This window comes from Schistocerca cancellata, chromosome 5 (genome assembly GCF_023864275.1).
Source record: "Schistocerca cancellata isolate TAMUIC-IGC-003103 chromosome 5, iqSchCanc2.1, whole genome shotgun sequence".
Lineage (NCBI taxonomy): Eukaryota > Metazoa > Arthropoda > Insecta > Orthoptera > Acrididae > Schistocerca > Schistocerca cancellata.
The window spans coordinates 225,112,385-225,136,723 of record NC_064630.1 but is presented as its reverse complement, the minus strand read 5'-3'; the positions used below and the strand labels follow the sequence as shown (position 1 = coordinate 225,136,723).

Genomic DNA, 24,339 nt, shown 5'->3' with positions numbered 1-24,339 from the left:
CTGTCTTCTCATTTCTGTACAAGCTGTAAATAACCTTTCACTTCCTGTATTTTACTCCTGCTACCTTCAGATTTTCTAAAAAGAGAATATTCTAGTCACCCTTGTCAAAAGCTTGCTCTAAGTCTACAAATGCAAGAAACATAGGTTTGCCTTTCCTTAACCTATCTTCTAAGGTAAGTCGTAGGATCAATATTGCCACATGTGTTCCAACATTTCTACGGAATCCGAACTGATCTTCCCCAAGGTCGGCTTCTACCAGTTTTTCCATTCGTCTGTAAGGAATTTGTGTAAGTATTTTGCAGCTGTGACTTATTAAACTGATAGTTTGGCAATTTTCACACCTGTCAACACCTGCTTTCTTTGGATTGGAATTATTATATTCTTCTTGAAGTCTGAGAGTATTTTGCCTGTCTCATACATCTTGCTCACCAGATGGTAGAGTTTTGTCATAGCTGGCTCTCCCAAGGCTATCAATAGTTCTAATGGAATGTTGTCTACTCCCAGGGCCTTGTTTCGACTTAGGTTTTTCAGTGCTCTGTCAAATTCTTCACACAGTATCACATCTTCACTTACGTCCTCCTCCATTTCCATAACATTGCCCTCAAGTACATCACCCTCATATAGACCCTCTATATACTCCTTCCACCTTTCTGCTTTCCCTTCTTTGCTTTGCTTAGAAGTGGTTTTCCATCTGAGCTCTTGACATTCATACAAGTTGTTCTCTTTTCTCCAAAGGTCTCTTTAATTTTCCTGTAGGCAGTTATCTACCTTACCTCTAGTGAGATAAGCCTCTACATCCTTACGTTTGTCCTCTAGCCATGCCTGCTTAGCCATTTTGCACTTCGTGTCAATCTCATTTTCGAGACGTTTATATTCCTTTTTGCCGGCTTCATTTACTTTATTTTTATCTTTTCTCCTTTCATCAATTAAATTCAATATCTCTTCTATTACCCAAGAATTTCTATTAGCCCTCGTCTTTTTACCTACTTGATCCTCTGCTGCCTTCACTATTTCATCTCTCAAAGCTACCCATTCTTCTTCTACCATATTTCTTTCCCCTGTTTCTGTCAATCATTCCCTAACGCTCTCTCTGAAACTCTTTACAACCTCTGCTTATTTCAGTTTATCTAGGTTCCATCTTCTAAAATCCCCACCTCTTTGCAGTTTCTTCAGTTTTACTCTACAGTTCATAACCAACAGATTGTGGTCAGAGTCTACATCTGCCCCTGGGAATGTCTTACAATTTAAAACCTGGTTCCTAAATCTCTGTCTTACCATTATATAATCTATCTGAAACCTTCCAGTGTCTCCAGGTCTCTTCAATGTGTACAAACTTCTTTCACGATTCTTAAGCCAAGTGTTAGCTATGATTCTACCAGATGACTTCCTCTTTCATTCCTTATCCCCATTCCATATTCACCTACTACTTTTCCTTCTCTTCCTTTTTCTACTATCGAATTCCAGTCCCCCCATGACTATTAATTTTCATCTTCCTTCACTATCTGAATAATTTCTTTTATCTCATCATACATTTCTTCAATCTCTTCATCATTTGCGGGGCTAGTTGGCACATAAACTTGTACTACTGTGGTAGGTGTGGGCTTCGGGTCTATCTTCGCTACTATAATGCGTTCACTATGCTGTTCACAGTAGCTTATCTATGTTTTTATTTTTTTAATTAATTATTAAACCTACTCCTGCATTACCATTGTTTGATTCTGCATTTATAATCCTGTATTCACCTGACCAGAAATCTTGCCCCTCCTGCCACCAAACTTCACTAATTCCCACTACATCTAACTTTAACCTATCCATTTCCCTTTTTAAATTTTCTAACCTACCTGCCTGATCAAGGGATCTGACATTCCACACTCCAATCTGTAGAATGCCTGTTTTCTTTCTCCTGATAATGACATCCTCCTGAGTAGTCCCCACCCGGAAATCTGAATGGGGAACTATTTTATCTCTGGAATATTTTACCCACGAGGACACCATCATCATTTAACAATACAGTACAGCTGCATACCCTTGGGAAAAGTTACAGCTGTAGTTTCAACTTGCTTTTAGCCGTTCGCAGTATCAGCACAGCATGGCCATTTTAATTAATGTTACAAGGCCAGGTCAGTCAATCATCCAGACTGTTGCCCCTGCAACTACTGAAAAGGCTGCTGCCCCTCTTCAGGAACAACACGTTTGTCTGGCCTCTCAACAGATACCTCTCCGTTGTGGTTGCACCTAGTGTACAGCTAACTGTATCACTGAGGCAGGCAAGCCTCCCCACCAACGGCAAGGTCCATGGTTCATTTGGGTGGGGGGGGGGCAGGGGTTGGAATTATTACCAGTACATTATTCTTGAAGTCCGAGAGTATTTCGCCTGTCTGATATATCTCGCACAGCAAATGGAAGGAAGAGTGCTGTCATGGCTGCCTCTCCCAAGGCGATCCGGAGTTCTGACAATGTCTTCTAGACCCAGGGGCTTGTTTCGGTTTAAGACTTTCAGTGTTCTGTTAAATTATTCTTGTAGTATCATATCTCCCATCCCATCTTCATCTATGTTCTCTTCCATTTGTATAATATTACCCTCAATTTCATCTCTCTTACCCTCAATTTCATCTTGGGCAAGCTGACTTACTTGCTGCATGTCCATCCCAGTCAAACTATTAATCTCGTCTGTCCATGACAATGATGCACATCCTCTAGGTCTTCGGTCATAGACTTTTCCTTCTATGATTGATTTTTCCTAGTGCCTCTTGTTTCTGGCAATGTGACCAAAATATTTCAAATGATTTTGGTTGACAAGAGTTGACAATCTTGTTCTGAAGCTGAGCTGCCTCAGGATCAATTCATTAGTTCACAATGGCTTGATGCAGATCCACTTCAACCCACTCCTATATTCATGCATCTGGTCCCCCTTACAATATTTACTCCCCACTCCTCCCTCCATAATCAAATTAATTATCTGTTGATGTCTGAGGAGTTTCCAACCAACTTGTCCCTTCTTTAAGTCAAGCTGTGTCATAAACCTTTTTTCTCTCAAATTCAATTCAGTACCCAACTCTTCATTAGTTACTTGATCTACCCATTTCATCTTCAGCATTCTTCAGTACTAAACAAATGATTTATGGAAGATATAATGGGCTAATAAATATTAAAGATACACAACAGACAATGATGACAAGATATATAAACATTGTTGAAATGGTTATTTAAAACTATGTCTTAAGTTATAAAAATCTACAGAACAATGCCTCACCTTTAGGCCAGGTTTCAGGTAGTCCTTTACAGGTATACAGTCAGAAAAACTGCTTATACAGTCAGTAAGGAGATGCAAGAGCATGTGTTGTGTTTTAAAGAAGGCACGCGCATCCAAGTTCCTCTTGAAACTGTTGTAGAGCTTTGATGTAAACTTTATGCAAGAAGAAACAAACATAAGCCTGCAACCTGCAACATATCATGGACAGTGTAGCAGGAACAACTGTATTTGTATGACAAAGATTCAGTTGCAATTCCGAGACACTCGGATACCTAATATATATTAAAACTAGACTAGGTCGCAAACCTCGACTCTAGCTTTTGTAAGCAATATTCTTGCCAGTTGATTTATCCAAGTAGTACATTTTTCATCCAGGCCAGCCTATATATAGTAGAGAGGTTCTGGTACACACCCCATATGGCAATGCTGGATAGCTTAGTCAGTGACAGTACTGACTGTGAAAGGAAAGTCCAGTCAGATTAGAGCCTAGTTAAAAACTGACAGGAAGTTTGAGACTGTACTCTTTGCTGTATTCACTTGCAAGACTTCTTAAAAATTATGATTTGCAGGAAACATACAAAACAAATTGTGTAAATAACGAATATTATACTTTTCTGTCCTTGTATATTTGGTAGTTTCTTTTAATTAACTGTTTTCTCCTTAAGATGCTGGAGAGTCAAATATATTACTGCGTAGTCTCACAGGTGACTGGGGAAGCAATGACTCTGCGTGGACAAAAGTAAATGTATCAGGAATTTGAGTGCACCCAAACCAGACAACGCAAAACCAGTACAGCAAATGTTCAAAGATTCTTTGGATATGGCTACCGTTAAGTAAGTTGCAGGAAAATATTTTAACATATGGGATGCTGTAAATATCATAATAGAGAGAGAGAGAGAGAGAGAGAGAGAGAGAGAGAGAGAGAGAGAGAGAGAGAGGAGATTTAAATTTCAAATTACTGTTGTGTTTAAAATAAAAGACGTTAGTCACATTCAAGAAGAAAGTACTGGACTTTCAGCAATCTTGATATGAGTACATTACAACTGTCACTTGTAAGGTACTAGAATTGTGATAAAAATAATAATGGTGATAGCAGACATATGAAGTGTGTGAGAAAAGTAATGAGACTGATGACACTATGAGCGATCTGGCAAAGCTGTGTAGCTCTACTTGTGTAGAATGGTATGTTTATCCCTTCCAGATGTTCAGTCTGAGTTTCAGCTCTGTACAGTCATCACGTGATTTCTGTGAGCGCCATGACTGAAGTTGAGTTTTTGTTGTGTGTTACAAAAATAGAACAGTGGAATTTAGAGCAATGCTGTGCCATCAAGTTTAACACAAAACTTGGGGAGTCTGTGAGTGTGACCTTTGAAAAGTTGAAACAGGCATATGGGAACATTCCTTATCAAGAGCAGAAGTTTTTCGTTGCCACAAATCATTTTTGGAAGGCCAAGGACATGTTGAACATAAACCTCACTCAGGAAGACCTTCAACTTTAAAAACCGGTGAAAAAGTCAATTGTGTGCATGCTCTTGTCAGACTGTCCCTCCAGGACAAACAGTCAACCAAGTGTTTCACAAAGATGCCCTTGAAAGGCTCACGAAAAGTGTGAGTCAAGAGAGCCCGACCATTGCAGACAATCAGATGCAGCATCATACAACGCCCCATGTCACACAGCCTCTTCCATCATGGAATTTTTGACCTCAAAGTGCACTCCTGTAGTTCCACAGCCCCCCTGTTGACTCAATCTGAGTCCTTGTGACTGTTTTCTATTCCTAAAATTGAAAAATGCATTAAAAGGACTTCATTTTGTGATTCTGTAGAACATTCAAATGAATGTGAGCAACATGTTAAAGACCCTTCCGCTTGAAGCCTTTAAGCACTGCTACCAAGACTGGGACCAACAACTCCATTGGTCTATACCAGACGAAGGGAACGAATTTGAAGAGGACAATATTGTTGTTTGAAAAAAGAAAACAAAATAAAAATTTTGTTAGATAAGAAAATCAGTCCCATTACTTTTCTCACACACGATTGCTGTCATTCCTCTGGGACACAATGTTCATAATGTAACTCATTACCAGCTCTGGTGCCCTTGTGTTGTATTTCTACCCCATACACCTGCTGCCTTTCCCCCTCCCTGCATTCTTATTACACACACTGGCTATCTCCCTTTAAGCTGCCAACTAAGCATCCCCAAACCCTCCTTATGCTCCCCCCCTCTTTCTCTCACTAACCACCCTACCTGACTCAACCCAGTCCACCTGTCGGACTGCATCCCAGTATTGTGTTTTCAGCCTGCCGAAGGTACGTACACAGGTGTGTGTGTGTGTGTGTGTGTGTGTGTGTGTGTGTGTGTGTGTGTGTGTGTGTGTGTTAATGTGTCTGTAGGGGAGGGGGGGGGGGGCAGTGGAAGGGGTGAGCTCAGAACTCATTCGAGGACTTACCCAAAAGCTAGCAGGTTTTCATTCTTTTTGTGTGCCTGTCGAGCTGATAATTCTCGATATGGTGTGTGGTCTCTTTAACTCCTAAATTATTTACATTCTACCAGAACTTTCTTTACCATATTAACTACAGGCACGTTATCACTGTTATGTTTTCATAATACTTGTCAAACGATACAGGAAGGAAGAGAAACGACCTATTCAAAAGGCTCATTTATTACATTTTTTGTTTGGTTCAGAAGTGCAGAACTGAAAAGGAAACCTCTTATCTCCTAAATTACCCATTATTAGAGTTTTTGATAAAAAAAAAAGTAGGACTTTCTGTGAAAAAATAAACATCTGGTTGATTTTAATGTGTTACAACCCTACTGCGTCTCTCTTGAGAAACAGGACATGACAGACAGAATTCTAGCTTTTCAAGAGACAACCACAACTTTTTTTTCTAATTTTTCTTTCTTCTCTCAGACAAGCAAACACAAACACCTGCTTAAAAACCTTATACCTGCTCGAAGTTTCATTGTTGTATGTCTGTTAGTTATTGTTCAGTGTTGTATTGAGCAGAACACTGCGTTGCACAGTTTGCGAATTTCGAGATGGTAGTGTTAAAGGAGCAATATATTTGCATTAAATTTTGTGCGAAACTCAAGAAAACCTTTACACAGACACGCCAAGTGGTGCAGGCAGCCAATGGTGATGAGTGTTTAAGCCGCAGTCAGTATTATAAATGTTTCACACAGTTTAAAAATGGCTGGACAGAAGTTAAAGATGACCCTCGTTCGGACACTCCTTGATGTCTACCGATGATGCTCATGTCAGGAATGTCAATGAAATTATGCATACCAATCAAAGACTGACTGTCCAGGAGATTGCAGAAGAAAGTAGCACTTCAGCTGCATCATGTCATGAAATCCTGACACAGCACCTTGGAATGCATCATGTTGCTGTCAAGTTCGTCCCATGGCTCATGAGTCAAGGCCAGAAAGACTTTCACCTCACAATCTGTGAACAGCTTCTGCATCACACAAATGAGAATGAGATGTTCCTTAAAAGAATCATAGCTGGTGATGAGACGTGGGTCTACGGTTATACTGTTGAGACCAAGGTTTAATCTTCACAATGGGTCAGAAAAGGTTCTGCAAGACCAAAAAAAACTTGTCAGGTCTCAGGTCACATGTCAAAGTCATTCTGATAGTTTTCTTTGATTTTGAAGGCTTTTTCCATCGTAAATTTGTGCCACAGGGACAAACTGTTAGTCGATGGTAGCATTGGGACGTGTTGCGAGGCCTGCCAGAAAATGTGAGAAGGAAATGGCATGAAATGTGATGAGACAATTCATGGCGCTTGCATCACGGTAATGTACCTGCACATTGATCCCAGTTGGTACATGACTATTGCACAAATAACAGAATCACTGTGCTGCCTCATCCTCTGTCCTCTCCAGACTTGGTCCCTGTGGACTTTTTTTATTTCCGAAGTTGAAAACCCTATTGAAAGAACAAAGATTTGCAACAAGAGATGAGATAAAAGCAAATTCACCGACAGAATATCACGCAATCCAGCAAGAGGCGTATCAAGACTGCTTCCAGAAGTGGAAACTGCATGTGGAGTGGCCTATCAATTGCAGAGGGGAGTATTTCCAAGGAGATCATGCACTGTAAGTAAAAGGTAAGGGTAGAAAAATTTTGTGGACCAAGTCCCGGAATTTTTTGTACAGACGTCGCACAGTTTCCACCAGCTGTCACCCTCACTTTGCTGAAAGCCAAAAAGTGAAAAGGAAATTCATGAAATGGAGCACACAACTTTTCTGAGTCTACAACAAATAACAACCTACAATTTCTAATAAATTGTGTACCTTGAAAACCATTATTTAAAGGTGTACTCAATTTCAAAGATTTTCCATTATGAATGGATGGAACACTATAAAGCTAACAGCAAAGCAGTAAGCATACATAAACATTTCTTATGTATTGCTATAGCACTGGGTAAAAACAACCTCTTACAAACAATGTATAAATCTTACCAGTTCGCAGTGCTTTTTTGCAAATTCTAACTCCTTTGTGGATAAGTGACAAACATATCTGTCCTTTGTCTGTCATGATCAGTAATGCTTCCAAAATCTGATTCAGTAAAGTAACTGTCAATTGCTCTGTGGTGTTCATCATAAGCCATTCAAAATGAGAACGTTCATTGGTATAAGGACACTCCATGGGAAGGCTAGTTACCAGAATTCTGGAGAAGAAAAAAATTAACAAATTAAGTATATAAACAAAAATAATCCGTTATTTTCATTATTTACTGTTAAAGTGTCTTGTAATGCTGTTACAGTTAATATGGTGTTTAATGGAAAAGCGTAATGTAATACGTAATATCATAGAACATCTAAGATTAATGAAGAAGTTTCAATCTTGATCCACAGTATAGTACTTGGCTGTTTTACTGTCTCAAATGTTTTTATGACTACGTACGAGCTAGTTATTGTTTGTAAATTAATACTGCCATGCTTTACCTACACTTTGGTTTGCACATTCAGTGAAGGCAATTTTATATCAGAAGTTGGCTTACTATGTACTAGGAACTGCTACATAAGAAACATGATATTTGACAAGATAATCAAAAACTTGAATAGTTTTCATGGTGGCTAGGTTATTGGTCATTAATACTGACTGCAGGTACTAGCCCTTCCGCCCCAAAACAAGAGGCAAAAGACTGTGGAGGAGCAGCACATGGATGACAAAAGTAACAGACTTCAAAAAATTAAAACTCTGCCTCTTGTCAGCACAAACTGTATATATGTAAAGTCATCTGCAAATTCTCAATAGCATTAAAAGCTTCTCTTCAAATAAAAATAGGATCAGATACTTAAGCAAAATAGAACTCTTCCCCTCCAATCAAAATATCCAAGCCTTCTTCTAATTTTGAAGCAGATAAAAAAACTTTCTATAGATATTAACATGTATTAATATCTCAACCAGATTATATCCTACAAGGTAATAACCATTTTGTTAATAAAAAAAGTCATAGAACACCAGTTTTACGATTCTCAGAGTCTCTCTGAAAATGTATGCACAGTTCTCCATGGAGAAATGGCTGTTGGCACATATACAAGCTACAGCTAGCAACCATGTACTCAGTGTGGCTTACCAAGTATTCCCCTGGTACTCAGCAGTTACAACAGGCTGGTGCCCAAGGAATAACAAGTGTTGCAAATGGGTTTGTGACACTATGAACTGAAGTATACAAAATTTGTGCAGAAGCAGCAATAAATGCTTACAAAACAGTAATGGCAGCAAAGTGAAATGATCTGTCACATGTGAGTACTGACACATTTGAAACTAAGATGAAGCTGTTCAGCAAATAATATGGAAGTTAGCAAATATGTACCAATTTTTAAAAATACATACAAATGCAATAAAAATTTTAAAAACTGAAACCAGGGTTTTTTATTTCAGTGTGTAAGCTGAACTACGAGTTACTGGAAGTGACTGCAATTTCACTACGAAAAATTTTGAAATCAAATAGTTTTGGTCAGTTAGGGGAATCAAATATGAGGACTATGTGGTGTCAATCCCTGAATGAATATTATTCAAGCTGACAACAGTCAGTGGACCAGAAGGTTCAGCCACATGTAATGACAAATTTTATTGAGGCTCAATACATGTAAGAGGTTTCTCAGTGTCTCCTCTAAAGCACTAAATGGGTTAGATTGAGAGCATCATAAATCACAAATGCTTTGAAAGAAGAAGACTGAAAGTTGTGGTTAACCATTTTATCTGACAATGTCTGAACAAGACTGAAGAAGACAGGAAGGGGAAACTTCACAAATATGGAAACTCGGGCAAATTCATCTGTGCCCCTCAACAACATTCAGGAGCAATTCCCAGGGTGTACAAAAAGATATGGCCAAATGTCCAGGAAAAATTCCTCACACATTGAGGAAGAAAATATTTTACATTGACATGGGTCTGGAATTGATCTCTTTCCATGTTACAGTTCAGTTTTTACATTAATCATCTACTTTGAAATGAAGCCTCATCCTTGAACAGCATATTTACACTAAAGTGACAGCTGACACATTGTTGGAGGGACCAGTTGAAGAAGTGTACCCATGCAGAAAGATCAGCTGTTGATAGTGCCTGCACGTGCACTACATGGTACAGATATAGCAGGTTCTCATGTAGCACTCTCCAGATAGTCATGTGGTCAACATTACTTGTTGCAGCTAATTGTCACATGCTGACAGTAGAGTTGTTGTCAACCACACAAACGATTTTCTGCTCCAGGTGAAGTGTCCTCATCATACTAGGCCTTTTACAGTCAGGAGTAGTAGGCTTAGAAGTCCCATGCTCCTTAAGACGATGTTCTCCTGTCGGTGCACTGTCATTCTGAAAACTCCTCGTGTTACAAACATTGAGTGAAATGGCCATTACCATCTACTAATCTGTACAGCAAATGGGCACCTGCCAATTCCGCATCTGAGTACAGTTTTGCTGCAATGTACCACATCCAAGTCCATCATGAACATTACACAATTGATGCCACATGCTTGATGCTAGTAGAGAAATGACATCAGTCACATGTCAACACAAGCAATGAAGTGAGTCACATTTTAACATTATCTTCATTCAATTGGAACAGCAAACATTGGTAGTAAACCTAAGAACTACAATTTACAATACATTCTAGCTCTAAGATGGAAGTAAAGCATTTCCACACCCATGTCCATAAAACACATTTTATTCCTCTGTGTGTGAGGAAAGTTTTCTGAAAGTTTGGCGATTCTTTTTTGTTACACCCTGCATATGAGCATCAATGTTACATGGAGATTGGTTTCCTAAGCCACCAGCAACAAACACAAAGGCAGTATCAGCTAGAAATGTGCACTCAGAAACGGGTAGCGGACGACAACAGGAACTGATGGAACTATTCCTGCAGGTCTTAACTGAAGTTCGAAATATTGCAAAGTCAATTAATAAATCTCTACTACAAGAGTAATTGCATTCTTTCCTATTCTAATATACGAGCATACTGTGTTAAGTACAATAATTCTTGGATGCTTGTCAACTAAAGAAACACTTATTGCTTAAAGGAATTCTCTTATCATATACCTACCTGTCGGCCCAGTCTATTAACTTCAAATATTCTTCCATGCTATTAAAGTTAGAAGTTTTTTCCAATGCTGGGATCAACTGTATGTAGCAACAAAAGCACTCTTGTATGAATCTGTCAGTTACAACTGGATCCTGAACACACGCGTCTTGTTGCAAGCGAATTTCAACTAACACCTGAAACAAAGCAGAATTAATTATCAACTTGTCATTACACGCGCGCACGCCCACGCGCACGCACACACAATCAATTTCAGGTTATTCAAGAGTAAACCTGCACACAAACTGAAGACTTAATGTCTAAGGAGATTTAGTGGATTATGGAACTATGAGTACAGCACCTAAAACTAACTGGTTGCTGTGCAGCTACTATGGATCTGAAGATTTTCTTTAACTGAATGAAACTGATTATCATTCAAGAGAAAGTGAACAGCACACTATAATAATAGAAAACTCAGTAATTTGGTCATCACTGATGACAGACTGTTCATCATAAGGCTGTCTTTGTGAACAAGAAAACAATAAATGACTTACTTGTGAGATCGTTTTTACTTTCAGAGAAAATCTCATTCTTGTCTTTTAAAACTGCACAGAATTCCTACACAACAAACAATGTTTGCACCCTGTATACCAGGACAACTACAGGAACAGTGATAAAGTCAGAGTATATACACCCCAAATATAAATTTTAATTGTAGGTGAAGTATGGAAATTATTCAGCTCATCAGATACTGACTAATTTTGTTGCTTGTGGGTCCCCATCCACTATGAATTTTCTAAGTGATGAAACGGTTTCATAACCAGCTCATTTTACAACCTTTATTGGTATTACTACAGTTTTGGTTGTTAGGCCACCTGATCCAAATTTAAATTCATATAGGTAGTACTATGGGTCTATGCATAAACATTATGTCATGCTGTTACCACGACTGTCTACCAAAAAGACTTTTTGGCTGTTTGTTGATTCCTCTAAGTAATCCTGGCACCTCTAATGATGCATATGGTTTTTTATTTTTGATGCTGTTCAATTTGCATAAACCTACAAGACAATGAAACTTGCTTCAGCTAAAAAGTTTGAAAATGGCCAAAACGCACAAACTGAAGTAACACAAAGGTTACAAAATGAGCCAGGTGTGGAACCATGTTGCCATTTAGAAGGCAATGTCTAACTTTGACTGACAAGTGCGTGCATTGACAGAATTGTACTTGAAATGCTATCACCATGTGCCATCAGGCTGTGGAAGGCAGTACACCAGGCAGTTGCTGAGCTGTGAGACGGGTCTGTCTCTTATCCATTACAGTACTAACACCTGAGCCATTTGAGATTAACACACAGAAATTCGTTAATATTGGGTAGCTACATAAAACTGCCCGAACAGATGTTTTAAGGATTTCATGACAACATAATTTAAACAAAGAAAGCAATACAAAACCACAAAATATTGCCCAAACAAAAGATGACTTGCAGTAAAGTCACATTGCAATACCAGTTAGCTGTATGAGAAGTATTAAACAATAACTGTTTAGTTCATCTTTAAAATACTTTTGTTACATATGAGCTGAAGATTACAGATCGAACTGCTTGTGTTGAGTTCTGCTGAAGGTTTCTGAAGGAAGTAAACTTTTTGATCTTGAGCTCTTCATTTCTTCAAAAAGGCATCAATCGGTGTGTGGGAGATATGTGAACTCTGAGAACAAGAGCCATTATCCATTAGGAAATCCTCAACAGTACATCAAACATTACATGATGCTGAGGTCGGTGTCTGGTGCGCTGTTCTGGGCCAGTTACATAATGGACATCTCATACACTGAACAGAACATTTCGTAAGATATGCACGTGGCCAAATTGCTGAGTGGAGCTGACTGAAAATAGATGGCAAAACAAGATGTTCATATATGCGGTTTCACACCCCAGTCCAGACCAATCTTGCCTATATGTGACCTGGTCTGTCTTGGCAGGGATCTTACAATGTTGTGCCCTACTTCGTGATCAAGAGCACAGCTGACCTTCAGGTGCGGCATAATGATGCTGGCAGCAGTGGCCAGAGAGAATGGCCATTTACGTATGAGGTGTGCTTGCTTGTGTAAATGTGTTTTCTTTTCTTTTCTGAAGAAGGATATGGCTGGAATCTCAGTGTGTAACAGACTTTTTGTTGTGCCTCTCTGCCACTAGTGTCATCTTTACAGGGAGTAGCAAACTAACCTTTTCAGATTAACATTATTCTACCATAATCTTCTTCTTCTTCTTTTCTGGTACTACAGCGCCTTGCTGCCTTGTTGACCACTTGTCTCTTCAGTCCACTCAACTTGGCCAGCCTTCTCCACTCCTGTATTACTAACTTCCTCAAAGCCATCTCTCCATCATCCAGCCATTGTAATCTCAGTCTTCCCACTGAGTGGCTACCCTCTGGTTTTGCATTTAGCACCTTCTTTGGTATCTGTTGTTCTTCCATTATCTACAGATGTCCCAACCACTGTAACCTTAGTGACCTAACATCCACGGGGACTGTTGGACTTTTACCATAACAGAAGAGAGAGAGAATTTAAGGTTTGCTGATGTTACTTTAATTCTAGCAGAAGACTTGGAATATCAATTGAACAGAGGAATGCTGTCTTGTATAGAGGTAATTCTGAGGAAATTAGATTAAGAAATGAGACATGAAAGTTTTGCTAATGCACAGCAAAATGCCTGACAATGGAACAAGTAAAGAGGGCATAACATTCAGTGATAATAAGAAGGAGAGCATTTCTGAGATTAGATTAGATTAGATTAGATTAATACTAGTTCCATGGATCATGAATACGATATTTCGTAATGATGTGGAACGAGTCAAATTTTCCAATACATGACATAATTAAGTTGATTTAACAACATAATTAAGTTAATATAACAACTTTTTTATTTTATTTTATTTTTTATAATTTTTTGTTTTTTTTTCTTTTTTTTCTTAATTTATATCTAAAAATTCCTCTATGGAGTAGAAGGAGTTGTCATTCAGAAATTCTTTTAATTTCTTCTTAAATACTTGTTGGTTATCTGTCAGACTTTTGACACTATTTGGTAAGTGACCAAAGACTTTCGTGGCAGTATAATTCACCCCTTTCTGTGCCAAAGTTAGATTTAATCTTGAATAGTGAAGAACAACAATGAGAAAGAGTAATCTGTTAACATCAAATACAGGGTGTCCCACAATGGAATTTATACTATTTGAACATTAATAACTGAGGAAGTATTGATGATAATTTGATACAATTGTGATTATATGGTGCTCTCATGACTAGTATGCGTAACCTTTCATTTATTTTTCTTATCTTTATCTTCAGTTGCTACTAACTACATGTTAATAACAAGATGGCTGGAAACTTGTCCTCGGAGCAAAGAAGGTGGATTTTAAAGTATTATTAAAAATACGAAAATGTTGAAGTAGTGAAGAGATGATGGCGGGCAGAGTTTGACACTGTGTAGCAGTCATGTGTAACAACAATGATATTATGAGACAGATATGAGAGGGAAGGAAGTGTGTGTGATCCGAAGAAGGAACATTGTGGCAGGAAGAAATCACTAGAGGAAGAAAGAGGGGTGGATGCAGTGGTACAAGCTACTACAACATCCCCAAAGAAGTTCATATGGAAAGCTGTGCATGAAAAGCTTTTCTGAATTGCACAGACGGGACCTCTCCCTGCAATACATCTTATGTTCCTGTAGCCCTCTCTGGCCTCAACCTGTGTTAGTCCCTGTCCTTCACTTACCTATCCCCTTCCCTGTTCCCACTCCAGCACAACACAGCCTTCAATTCGATCAACACATCAACTAGCATTTTCTGCTTCTCTACTTCTCTCCTTATCTGCCCCCCCCCCCCCCTCCCCAGTCTCCTGACTGCACCTAGCACCTCTACCCTGCCCCCACCATGACCCTGCCACCTCCTTAGCCCCATTATTGGATTGCTGCTCCCATCAGGCACATTTACAATTAATTCTGGCCAGTGGCCAGGCAGTGGTCATGTGAGAGTGGGAGTTGGCTCATTTGAATGTGTGTGTGTTTTCTACTTCAGAAGAAGGCCATTTGGACAAAAACTAAAATGTATAGCAATCATTTCGTTGTGCCAGTCTGCGACTCAACATCTCCTCTATACAAGATATTGCAGTGCCTGGGTTCTGATGATGATGCACTGCGGCGACCACAGCCGTTACACAAATCATCAAATGACTTTGCAATTGCGAATAATGACTAACATCAGCTGTAAAATAGAATGATGACAATGAAAATTTGTGCCAGACCAGGACTCAAACCCAGATTTCCCACTGATCATGAGCGTTCGCCTTACCATTTGGCTATCAGTGCACGACTCACAGCCAGATCCAAACTTCTATATGTCGTCAACCACACGTCTACAACCTGTACTCACACATCCATTATGTGTACTGCCGTACAGATCAGATGATGTGCTTGGAAGTCGCAGCATGCCTGGTATTGGCAGGTAAATATGATACTGCAGTGCCTGTGTTTATCTGATGATGATGCACTGTGGCAACCACAGCCAATATGCAACTCATCACATGAATTTGCAATTGTGAATAATGACTAGCATCAGCTGTAGATTGGAATGACAACAATGAAAATTTGTGCCATCGTATACGCATGGTTGACGACATATGGAAGTTTGGGTCTGGTCATGAGTCATGCATGGATAGCCAAATGGTAAGGCGACTTGTAGTGTTACCTTTGTCTTGGGGAAATACCGTGAAAAATATAAAATAGAAAATCTGATCGGGTTTTGAATTTTGGTGGTTTCAGTTACGGATAAGGCAGACTTCATATTATTGATTGAGATAGTGCTGTAATTTGACCGTGCATGGCAGACCGGGTCGGCAACACTACAAAAAGTGACTGTACGGAAATAGTATCAGAAACTAGTAGAAATTTACCTTATAATCTTGTTAGAAACGCAGTACTAATTACAATATAGTTTTCGTGGCTGTCCTCCTAATTTCTCTTGTAGGACGACCCGTCTTTCACTTTTCTCCGTCTGTTGAAAACTTCAAGTTGTCACTGTCATGATCAATTCACAAATTTGGCGATAACCACATCGAATCACTATTGAAACAACCTCGCTTTGTAATATAATTTTAATTTCCACCCAAAAGCACATTCAACACAGTGCGGAAAAATACACATCTTTCTTATCAAGACAAGAGAGAGAGTGTCCTCATGCAAAAGTAAAAAAGACGAACAAAATTATTTATAAAATCGGTCGCTGGCGCAGCGCTCTTCTGCGTGCGCGATTGTAAATTATATCATTGTATTGGCGGAGGCGCGGTAGTGAAAGTACCATTACAGACTGCTCGCGATAAGCGGGAAATACAGGTTGGAGTCCCGGTCTGGCACAAATTTTCATTGTCATCATTCCGTTCTACAGCTGATGGTAGTCATTATTCGCAACTGCGAATTCATTTGATCAGTCTCCTCCATATGGTGAGCAGCGATCTATCTACTTCATAATATTATTTTTATTACATCCTAGTTCTTCTAGTATTGGACTTTGTTTTTAAATATAAATGTGTTACAAAGTGTTCTCTGAAACTGTTTGTATGGAGTGTAGTCTTACATGGAAATGAAACCTTACCAATATACGGCTGGGATAAGAAGAGAATAAAAGATTTTGAACTGTGCAGTTACAAATGAATGCTGAGGATAAGACAGGTAGATAGGATAATCAATAGATCAAGTTGGCTGCAGTAATTATGCAGAGATTTGCACAAGGGAGACTTACATGGAGAGATGCACAACAGCACCAACAACAGCAGTAGCAGCAGCAGCAGCAGCAGCAGCAGCAACTGACAGTAGAAAATTACTGAGAGGAGGAGGATATTAGTGTTTAACGTCCCGTCGACAACGAGGTCATTAGAGACGGAGCGCAAGCTCGGGTGAGGGAAGGATGGGGAAGGAAATCGGCCATGCCCTTTCAAAGGAACCATCCCGGCATTTGCCTGAAACAATTTAGGGAAATCACGGAAAACCCAAATCAGGATGGCCGGAGACGGGATTGAACTGTCGTCCTCCCGAATGCGAGTCCAGTGTGCTAACCACTGCGCCACCTCGCTCGGTAAAATTACTGAGAGTGTCTACACAGTGACATTATTCAAAATATACATATGAATATTAAAATGTCAAAACAGGGAAAGAAATAATAAACCTGAAAATACACAAACACAAAAAAAATCTAATGAGCTACCTTTTGCAACATAAAATCTACAACAAATACATAATATGACCAACCTTTATTGTTTCCATGGACTTCCACGTGTCATAGATATGCTTCCTATGTTGTACAACATTTTTTGTTGGCAATGGTAAAGCTGCAAATGCTGTAAGAAGAATTTTGGAGGCCGCAATAGACTCTGATTCAATTTTATACTGCACTTTTTTTAATTTTCCATCAAATACCTGTAATTTCAATAAGAAACAACTGATATCACATAATAACTTACTAAACATAAAAAAAATCAAACCTCTGCATCAAGCAAATTACACCAAAATAAAATGGATAGTGGTAAATGCAAATGATGCAGAATTATATGCAAAATGATTTATAGAACTTTTGGAAAATTAAATATATGTATTGATTTGACCAGGGCTGCTAAAGAAGATATCGATTTTGGAAAAGAACCTTACCACTACACTCACTGACACACACACACACACACACACACACACACACACACACACACACACACACACACACAGAGAGAGAGAGAGAGAGAGAGAGAGAGAGAGAGAGAGAGAGAGAGAGAGAGAGACCTATTACCAATACAAACAATTCGTATTCACTGATGATGTGTATCTGTACTTCACAAGCGACTATACAATGCATGGTGGTGGGTACATCATACCATATTATTGGTTTCCTTTTCTATTTTATTTGGATAATGAGCAATGGAAAAATTACTGTCTATGTGCCTCCATATGCAGGGTGAAAAAGGCAAGATTGGTGGCAAAATATTTGGAAAAAGTGATAAAATATTTTGAAAAGTCAACTCAAAAGTGAGAAATTATTTCAATACACAGATATGGTACAAATGAATTGTTTTCATTTTTGATAATACTATACCAGAAAGGCTGGTTAAGACCATAAATTTTTCTATTACAATAGTGGACAGGGTATGGCAATTTTTCCACTTCATACAAATTCATTAACGTATGCATGTACATTGGTAATTCAGTACTGGTAATTCAGTATTGGTAATTGTAATTCACAAACACAATTTATGTTACATTTACGCAACTAATGACATTTTACACTTCAATATTGGAAAGAGACCAACAAAATATTTTTGGATTAATGTTTCTTAGGAATATTGGTAAAAAAAAATGAAGTAATTGTATTAGATTTTTCTTTCAAGATTTTTGTGAACTGTTTCCACCTTCCTATCTGTTACTCTTTCTTACACTTTCATGGTTTGTGCACCATCATGCATACTCTGGACCAATTTTTTCTGCCTGTAAATAATTTTTTTTTTAGCGCTGTCTTCAGTGTAGCTGAAGCTTCAGAGAGAAGTTCCCTTGCTACCTTAGACATTTGGTATTCTTCACTCTTTTCTTTCAAAGGAGCTGTCTCATAGTCAATTGATTTTTTCATGTTATTCATATTTTTAATATTCTCTTAAAGATACCTTTGGTATTGTTCCTCCTTTTTCTTTTCTTCCAATTCAAATTTTCTTTCCCTTTTACATGCTTCCTTATAAGGAGTATTCTTTGTATGTGCTTGCTGTCCATATTTTAAGTAAAGTAAATATGGGTATTGTCCTAAAGGACCCTTCACAGTAAAACCATTGTTTAATAAAAATCTTTGTCATCACTGTCTTGTCTTCTCCTAATGCGTGCTTCAAAGTGGAATTGGAATACCTTCTCTCTATGTCTGCATTTCGATGGGACAATGCAAGAAAAGCTTTAACAAGTTTTGAAACATTTGGAATCTTTAACTCTATGGATGATGAGTCTCTTTTTGAGATGTGCTGCTGCCAGTAATAGCAAATGCCTTTGTTATCTAAAGCTGGTAATCTTTTTCAAATTGTAAAACCTTCCACTCATCCCATAAGTAATGTTGCTGGACATCAAAGGGCATCATCTTTGCAACATTTAACATGTCACTGCAGCTTCTGCTCCTTATTCTTTCTTTGGGGCCTAAAAAAATCTGAAACTTTTCAGTGATTCACCTGAGAAGCACTTATTTTCTATCACACGTTTGCATGCTGTGATGTAATGTTTTTGGGATTTTTTTTGTCATGATTACTTGCATGATAACAATTAGTTGTTCACGAGGAAGCATATTATACAATGTAAAAGGTTCATTATGAAGAACTTCAAGAATACTCTCTATTTTTCTCAAAGCACAAACCTTCAAAACACGAGCCTGAATGGTTTGAAGTGTATTGTCTATTGTTGTTTGTAAGTAATGAATCAAAGGTGTTTGGTTTTGAAAACAATGTGTGAATTGACTGAATAGCTATGCAGATGAAATTTATGAATTTGGACTGAACAGTGAAGAGGTATTTGCTTAAGAAGGTAATATTGAATAACATCCCACTGTTACTAGATTCTGTTGGCTGGAGGTCCTAAAGTAAGCCATCTTGTGGTTGTATGCCTCAAAAACTTGTGATGTGGAACATTAAACTCAGACTGAATTTCTTCAAATTCTTTCCAGTGAACAGGCCAACCGTCAAGGCAATGGTAAATACTGACCAGAAAGCCAGATGCTTTAAAAGCCTAAACATCTTTTTATGGACATCACATATATCTGATACCAGAAAATGGCATTTGCTTAGCAACAAGTTAAAAAGCCGTGCACAAACCACATTTTGTGAACTGATGGCAGCTATCCTCAAAGCTATAGCAGTACGAAAAATATTCGCTGCTATTAGCAAGAACTTAGGTCCATAATTTTGGAGGCACTTAAATGAAGCAAGATGGACAGCCTCACTGCTTGCATCTTCATCAGAGAGTGAATCCAGCTTTGAGAGCCACACTGTTTCCACACTGGATGGGATACGCAGCTTTCTTAGTAGAGTTGCTGGCATAAGACTGCTGAGTACAATAACTGAAGAGAATGCACAGCTGCCCTGCAAGAAAAAAGCACATTTTATTTACAACTTCTCATGGGTGTCAGCTTTCTATGTTGAATTGTAAAAGTTGGCTAATCTTACATTCTCATATATGACTGACAATAGCAGCTTAATGCCACTACAGTCAGACTACAGCACAGACAGATAATTAAATGACAAATATAACTTTTGAATTATGGGACAGAACTGCTGGCCATTCATGACCTTCATGAAATGAAATACTTAGTACTACCAATATTATGAAAAGAATAGTTGCAGTAGCAACCATATAGCACTGAGCCGCAGATAGACACAGCAAAAAGACTGTTGGAAAGTGAGCTTTCAGTCAACAAGGCCTTTGTTGAAAACAGACAACCACCTCCCCCCCCCCCTCCCCCCCACACACACACACGAGACCACTGTCTCTGGCAGCTGAAGCCAGACTTTGATGAAGGTCTTGTTGGTTGAAAGTTAGCAATTATCCTTTTCTTAATACTGTTAGTTCTGCAAATACACACACACATAAAAGAAAAAGTACATGATGCTGTCCTAGCTTTTGTAACTACTAGTTCTTTCCTCGGGGAGGTGGGAAGTATAGGTTGGTGATATCTTCACATTTTGAGTAACCTTTCTTTTGCGTTCTGCTGCTTCTTTGTTTACCCTCATTCTCACCACAAACAAATCACCACAAACAAGCCCCACTCATCCCCAACCCACCCCTCGTTCTTTCCTGAGGAAGGACCCAATAGTACTTTTTTATGTGTGCCTATCAGCATTTTGCCTTCTAAATGTAAGTACAAGCCAGCACTTCTGTATCTTAACGTAGTAGTTTTCTTAATCGATTTTTCCATTTGATACTTTTGACTAACTGCAAGGAAAACACGTGTTTAAGAAAGGACAGAAAAGTCAGTGTGAAGCTAGTGGCTTACTGTTAAAAAGTGTTTAAGGAAAGGGATTGTGCTAAGGGAAATGTTTGATAGACATATATTCAAAGTCATTTAAGAGCTGTTCACCTTCACAGTAGCTCTCTAACATAGTATTAACTAGCAATATATAATCTGATTAAGGATAAATCAGGAAAACTGAAATAGTAACTATGTTACAATTTCAAAATAAGTCATCTTGGGAAAGCTGGTGAAGTTCTAGCACAAATTCATACGTAATCTTGTGTTAGCATTAAGTTCAATGTAATTCTTTTACGGAATAAGGATCACATGCAATGAGCAAAATACATTACACTGGAAATTTTGATGAATAGGCAATATGAATCTAACATATTTTATGGGATCAAAAGAATCAGTGCGGAACTGCAAATCATGGAGAGTATTTTCATGTGTAGATTTTATAATAATTTGTACAAAATGTGTAAATTTGTGATTTTTGTGGTGACACATCATATCTATATAAGGGTGATGGACACATTGGCCATGGGCAGTTCACTTTGAGAGATTACCAAGTACAGACGTATGTGCTGATGAGTGAAGTGTCTGTCATGACTAAAGTGTATGAACTTTTCCATGTAACAAGTTTAGGACTTGAAAAATTTCTGCAGGAGTTTGCAAATTTAGGAAAGTTCTTGCCTGTCAGCATCTTGGGCTTAAACTTTGAACAACCGAGGGGTTAATTTTTCCACATAGCTTCATTGAACTTTTAACTTTAAGTATTCTATAAAGACTTGTGAATTTTTGTAAATAGCTGCATGGACTTTAACTCTGAACTTGCACCGTCATGTTTGGATTCTTAAAAATTTTCTGCGCATAGCTTCATTGACTTTGAACAGTAATATGGTGTGCCACACTTAATCTAGCTGGCAATCTGCCATTGCTTCTCTCACACTTTTAGACAGAAGTTTAATAAACATTTGTTACTATATGGTAACCAACTTATGTTTAGAACAGTATTCACTTCACTAATTATAATCCTTACTGCAGTTTAATAAAAGTATTAGAAGCTACCAGAATGGTTATATGGTAATGTGAAAGGCATGTGGCTGTTCCCTAGACACCAATGAAGACAATGAAGTTTAAATGGGCCACAGACAAAGCACAAGTTTGGATTGGATGAGAATGGGGAAGGATATCTGATGTATCCTTCTCAGATTTAGGGAAATGGCAGATAACTTAAATCAGGTCAGTCTGACAGTTATCTGAACAACTGTCCTCATGATAGCAAGTTTACTATCTTAACTGGCTGGGTTGGTGATTTTAGAAAGGGACACACACTGACACCAACTATAAATTTCACATTGCTAAATGACTCTGCACCATTGGCAACACAAACTTTTTATTTCTTCGTGCTGAACATCAGTTCCCTTTCCAAATTTTTCCTTGGTTTCCTTTACTGCTTGCTCCAAATATAGTGAATAACATGGGAGGGGGGGGGGGGGGTAGAGGGGGGGGGGAGGGATAAGTTATAAATTTGTTCCTCTTGCTTCTCAAGTACAGCCCCTTTTGTGCTCTTTGGCTCTTGTAACTGTAGTCTGGTGTCTGTTGTCTGTACAAGTCATATATAACATTTTGCTCATTGCATTTTGTCCCTGATAACTTCAGAATTTCAAAGACTTTATTCTAGTCAACATTACTGAAAGCTTTTTCTCTAATCTACAAATGATTACAATGTAGTTTTCTCTTTAATTAATCAATATCATCAGATAATGTCAGAAACAGCATTGGTTTTGGAAGCCCATATTAATGGAATTGATAACCCTTGAAAAGACGTTTAAGTTAAACATCAATAAAACAAGGTTACTTAAGTGTAGTATGGATTAAGTAATCAGGTGATGCTAGGGGAATGAGATTAGGTAATATAATGCTGGAAGTACTAAATGAGTTATAATGCTAGAAGTGGTACATGAGGTTGGCTGTTTGGGCAGGAGGAGGACATCAAAATAACTGATAGAAGTGGAAGTAAGAAAAATATAAAATTCAGACTGGCAACAGAAAGAAGAACTTTTCTGAAAGAATTCTTTCCTAAAAGTGTATATTTGGAGCATAAACTTATATGGAAATGAGATGCAGAGAATAAAACAATAAACAAGAAGAGACAGGAAAATTTTGAAATATACATTGCAGAAGAATGTTGAAATTTATGCAGGTAGCTGGAGTAATTAATGAGGAGATACTGAATTGGAGATAGATAGATAGATAGATAGATAGATAGATAGAGAGAGAGAGAGAGAGAGAGAGAGAGAACTTAATGGCATAGCTTGCTGAAAAAAGGGGATGGGTTAATACGAAACATGAATAGTTAATTTGGTTACTAATGGATGTTTGTGTGGAAGAAGGAAGTGTATGTTGGAGTAAAACAGTTACAGGGGGGGGGGGGGGGGGTCAAGGGCAATATAGTAAGATTCAAGTGCATGTAGGTTGTAGGCAGATTCAAACTGTGTGCCTCACCAGGAATAGAACTTGGGACCTCTGCTTTTGCAGGCAAGTGTACTACCAACTAAAGCACCCAAGCACGACTCATGACTCACCCTCACAACTTTACTTCTACCAGTACTTCATTTCCTACCTTCCAAACTTCACAGATGTTCTCCTGCATACCTTGCAGGATTAGCACTCTGGAAGAAAAGATATTGGGGAGACATGGCTTAGTCACAGCCTGGGTGATTGTTCCCATGATGAATTTTCACTCTGCCGTGTAGTGTGTGCTAATTTGAATCTTTCTGGCAGATTAAAACCATGTGACAGACAGGGTATTGAACCAGGGACCTTCGTCTGGCTGAAGTAAAGCTGTGAGGGTGGATTGTGAGCAGTGCTTGGATAGCTCAATCTGTAGAGTACTTGACTGCTAAAGCAAACGTCACAGGTTTGATTACTGAATTGGCACCCTGTTTTAATCTGTCAGCAAGTTTCAAATCAGTGCACACTCCACAACGGAGTGAAAATTCATTCTGGCCCTTATGTTGCATTGCATGATCCTGAGTGTCAGCTTTTAATAACTGACCCTGTTCTCTGTCAGTTTTGTAATCACTGCATTTTGTTAATAGTCAGGTAAAAACAAACCTCAGGTAAGCCGTCAGTCTGAAATTCAACTTTTACTGCAAAGTAAAAGACTAATGCTCTGCCTGCCCCCCCCCCCCCCCCCCCCCCTCCTTTTTCAAGACTTTTTGTACAATAGTCTAATAATGTAACCTTTCACTTTCCATATTTATAATATTATGATATATGCTGATCCACTGTATTTTACTATGCTTGAGGTGGGAGGCTGGATTATCTACTCACTCCTTTTGTCCCATATACAAACCTGCACAAAGCTGCTTGCTACAGCTCGCAGGAAAACAATTTGATTACTGCTGGAGTACTGGACTTGTTATTCTTGGTATTTTACTGTCCCTGTCAACACACATCATTAAAATGAATGACACACTTAACTACTCTGGGGATGTTTTGGGGAATGTGCCATTACAATTTCACTTTAAAATATATTTTGCTTG

At 38.5% G+C, this 24,339-nt stretch overlaps 1 protein-coding gene across 1 annotated transcript in view; it reads right to left on the bottom strand.

Annotated features, from left to right (window-relative positions):
* The window catches only part of LOC126187748 (uncharacterized), a 165,091-nt gene that overhangs the window by 26,484 nt on the left and 114,268 nt on the right, over positions 1-24,339 (bottom strand). Inside the window, exons 13-17 of the mRNA XM_049929000.1 lie at positions 19,653-19,919; positions 17,080-17,247; positions 10,807-10,979; positions 7,718-7,926; positions 3,254-3,441 (exon numbers count right to left, since the gene is read on the bottom strand). Coding sequence (XP_049784957.1) covers positions 3,254-3,441; positions 7,718-7,926; positions 10,807-10,979; positions 17,080-17,247; positions 19,653-19,919 — 1,005 coding nt within the window. The remainder of the gene's footprint in view (positions 1-3,253; positions 3,442-7,717; positions 7,927-10,806; positions 10,980-17,079; positions 17,248-19,652; positions 19,920-24,339) is intronic.